The 3,342-nt window shown below is 34.5% G+C and overlaps 1 protein-coding gene across 1 annotated transcript; it reads right to left on the bottom strand.

Annotated features, from left to right (window-relative positions):
* Positions 1-1,479: 1,479 nt before the first annotated feature.
* On the bottom strand, positions 1,480-2,114 carry LOC148843538 (DNA-directed RNA polymerase subunit beta). Its single transcript, XM_088956734.1, has 2 exons — positions 1,866-2,114; positions 1,480-1,733 (listed from the first exon to the last, which is right to left on the bottom strand). The coding sequence occupies exons 1-2, from the start codon at positions 2,090-2,092 to the stop codon at positions 1,598-1,600; spliced, it is 363 nt and encodes a 120-aa protein (XP_088812860.1). The 5' UTR covers positions 2,093-2,114; the 3' UTR covers positions 1,480-1,597.
* Positions 2,115-3,342: the final 1,228 nt, after the last annotated feature.

Here is a 3,342-nt window from a genome sequence, read left to right as displayed (position 1 = left end):
GATTTTTATAAATATAATTTAAAATTTATATTATCTTTATTGATTAAATTGAGTAATTTAATATATAGATTATCATAATATATTAATATATGGTCCAAAATTTATCATTATAATTTAAATTCTGTAAGTATTACATTTTACATTATTTATTATACACATTAAGATCTTCCCATCCTCAAAAGTATTTTGGGGTTTAATTGAAGGCAAATTCGGTTCCAAGGCCAACCAATATTGGTTCATCAGGGTAAACCCCTAGATTCTAGAATCAGCCTCTATGAGGGTCAGTTCCAAGAATTTAGAGCCAGACCCTACCCTGTAACATATTGGATAGGGTCAGTTCAAGGCGTCACATTCGGTTCCTAATAGAACTTACCCATTTTCTCACCCCTATTACTGACAAAAAAATGTAGGGTATTGCTAAAAAAAAAAAAAAATCAGACCCGCCGAATTAATTGGGTGAGGTCAGAGTTAGTATTAGGAGTTCAACAATGGTGGTCCAACCCAACCTAACCAGGCCCAAACCCACATCCCACCTGTCAACAAAATACGTTCCAACCCTCCTCTACCGACATGATCTCACACCAGATCCCACTTTTATAGTGGGTCTCAATCTCATGGTGTTAGATCATGTTGGTAGAGGGTTGGAACATGTATTTTTGGTAGAAAATCTCAACTCGTAAAAGCGGGACTGATAGAAATATTGATTCTATTTAAGTTTTGTGTGCAAGGAAGTATGGGCGGGTCAACCACTTGATTAATTACAAATTATCAGGGATTTGGTTTTGCCATTTTGTGATTTGCGGCGGTGAATGAAGTAAGCTGCCCTTTGGCTAGCAATATCCAGCATCCAATTCAAAATCAATCAACCGTATGATTCTTAACGCTAATGGAATTGGAATTGGAATCGGAATCAGAATTAAAACCCTTCAAAATCAGAATAAGAATAGTTTATTCCCATAGTCCGTTTGATTTAAATATCAACCTAAGTAACAATTGGAATCAGCTGGAATGTGATTCATTCCAATTTCCAAGAGAGGGGAGAGAGAATGGTCATCCCTTCAAAAGGGGGAATGGTGGAATGGAGGCATTCCTATTCCACCCAACCAAACAGTTGGTCCAGCATTCTAATTCTGATTCCAGACCTATATTCCGGCAAACCAAAACAACCCTAAAATGAAAGCGGTTAACACAGTTAGTTTATGATTATTTAGAAAATCCATGAGGCTGCGTTTGTTTCTCCCTAACGAACATAAATTTTTCATACCGAAATGTTTCAGCTATCATTTTTTCTGTATTTACGGCGAAAGTTCTGTCTGCCACCCCTTCTTAGTTTTAATCTGTTTTCATATAAATGGCAAGAAAGACAAATTTAAATGTAGCTAGCAGATCACCCAGAAATAAACTCGAAATTGAATTTGGATGCTTTACCCAGAAAAAAAAAAAAAACTGGCAAGGAGTATAGTGTCCTGTACTGTTATGTGATTGCTAAATTAGTTTCTGTGGCATTGAAAAGATACTTTGAGCTCTGCCACTTAAATTTCAGTTAAGGAACAGACTGCCTGTGGCAATATTCAAATACTCTGGTACAGTGAAAATTTTAAGCCTCTTCAGCTTGCTTGGAGAAAGAGAATATGAGAATAAGACACAGAGGCACTACTATGAATGAAGCAATCTTTAATAACTCCTCACTCTCTTTTGAAATCACACCAATTCTTGACCAATCTCCACTGTACCTGAACAGAAAGCATTGGGATGTTCAAATAATGGATTCAGAAACACAAATTGAAACAACCACCTATTAGAATAAAATATGCTATCAGAATAGACCTAAATGAGAGAGAGAGAGAGAGAGAGAGAGAGAGTACCCAGAATCAATGAACCCCAAACCAAAGACGGCAACCGCAGATCTGGCGAGGAGGACGTTTGACACTCTCAAAGGAAAGATGGGTTCTCGTTGTGTTCCCAGTTTCTCAGTGGAATCTCGTTTTCTGGCTGATGCGGGTTTGAGTTTGAATCTCTTTCCATTTCTGTTCTGAAAGAGAAGATAAGGAGAGAAGTTGGAGGTGATAAAGCTCCGTTCTGTGACCAGCATTTTCTTTCTGTCACTCTAGGCTCTTGGCTTCTTTATTTAACGAAATTGTGAAAAAGACTGGTTATATCTAGCCGTCAGATGTGCATCTTGTGAATCCTGAAGCTTTTGTTTATTGAATCCTTTTCATTGAATGTTCAAAAGTGGTTCGGGGTTTGGAAGCTCTTTTTTATTTATTTAAATGTTCCTAATCATGTCATATAGAGTCTTACTTCATTTAACAACTGACCAGGTTAACCCCTCAGTTACATATTACTTTAAAAAATAGATATTTTTTTATACATAAAATCTTTTCTAAAAATAAATTTCCATTTTTTTTGTCATGAGCAATTTTCATTTTCGGTCTTTCTTTCTTTGTCCTCTTTATGTTGAATAGAAATCTTTATCATACCCTAGCTATCTAAGGGTGTCAACGGTAGTTGAAAATCGATTTCAAATTCGAGATTCGACAGAAAATGAATTGAATTTGGATAATTAAAATATTTAATTACACAAATTTGGATATTCTATTCATACTAATTAGCTAATTAGGTTCAAATTCCGATAAGATCTAATATGATCCAATAAATTTACGAATTCAATCAATTATTAATTTTATATATATATATATATTTAAATGTTTTATATAATTTATATATAATAAATAAATTATATAAATAGTTTATATATTTATAAACTTTAAATAAATAAAATATTTATTTTATATATTTATTAATTACCTAAAATAAGTAATTGGTCAAATTCGAATCAAACATTCAAATATTTAATCAGATTCGAATTAGGATATTGCTTATTCATATATGTTGGTGGATAACAAAGAGAAACAAGGATCCATCCATTTGGATCTAAATACCCCTAACTAGGGGTGTCAATGGACTGGTTTTGGGTTGAACCCCATCCAAACCAAAATCAATTTGGATAGATTGGATGGACCAACAAGACATACTGAATTGGACCAGTCCAGATTTAATGGTCCCAAGATTGGATTGGACCTGGTCTATCCGTAATGAATTTACATTGGACTAAGTTGGATTAAGCCAATATTCGGTCCATTGATAGAAGCTACGAATATAGGTGTCAATGGATCAAGTTTGAGTTGGAGCCAGTCTAAATTAAAATAAAGTAGTTGTTTGGCATCGTTGTCGTTTCCTGGAGCAACAACACCACATCAGTGCCACGTTGGAAAAAACAGTGTTCCAAAAAACGGGCATTTATTTGGAAGCGTTTTTTCATAAAAAACAGTGCTCCAAGCC

The sequence above is a fragment of the Nelumbo lutea genome, chromosome 8 (genome assembly GCF_056320005.1).
Source record: "Nelumbo lutea isolate HS-2025 chromosome 8, American lotus-T2T, whole genome shotgun sequence".
Taxonomy (NCBI): domain Eukaryota; kingdom Viridiplantae; phylum Streptophyta; class Magnoliopsida; order Proteales; family Nelumbonaceae; genus Nelumbo; species Nelumbo lutea.
The sequence above is the reverse complement of the archived record's forward strand: the minus strand, read 5'-3'. Positions and strand labels throughout refer to the sequence as shown.

Excerpts from the sequence above, each read along its gene's own strand:
- LOC148843538 (XM_088956734.1), bottom strand. The coding sequence starts at position 2,092 with ATGCTGGTCACAGAACGGAGCTTTATCACCTCCAACTTCTCTCCTTAT. Across the intron at positions 1,734-1,865 it reads TTGGGGTTCATTGATTCTGG|GTACAGTGGAGATTGGTCAA; the intron begins GTACTCTCTCTC and ends CTTTCTGTTCAG.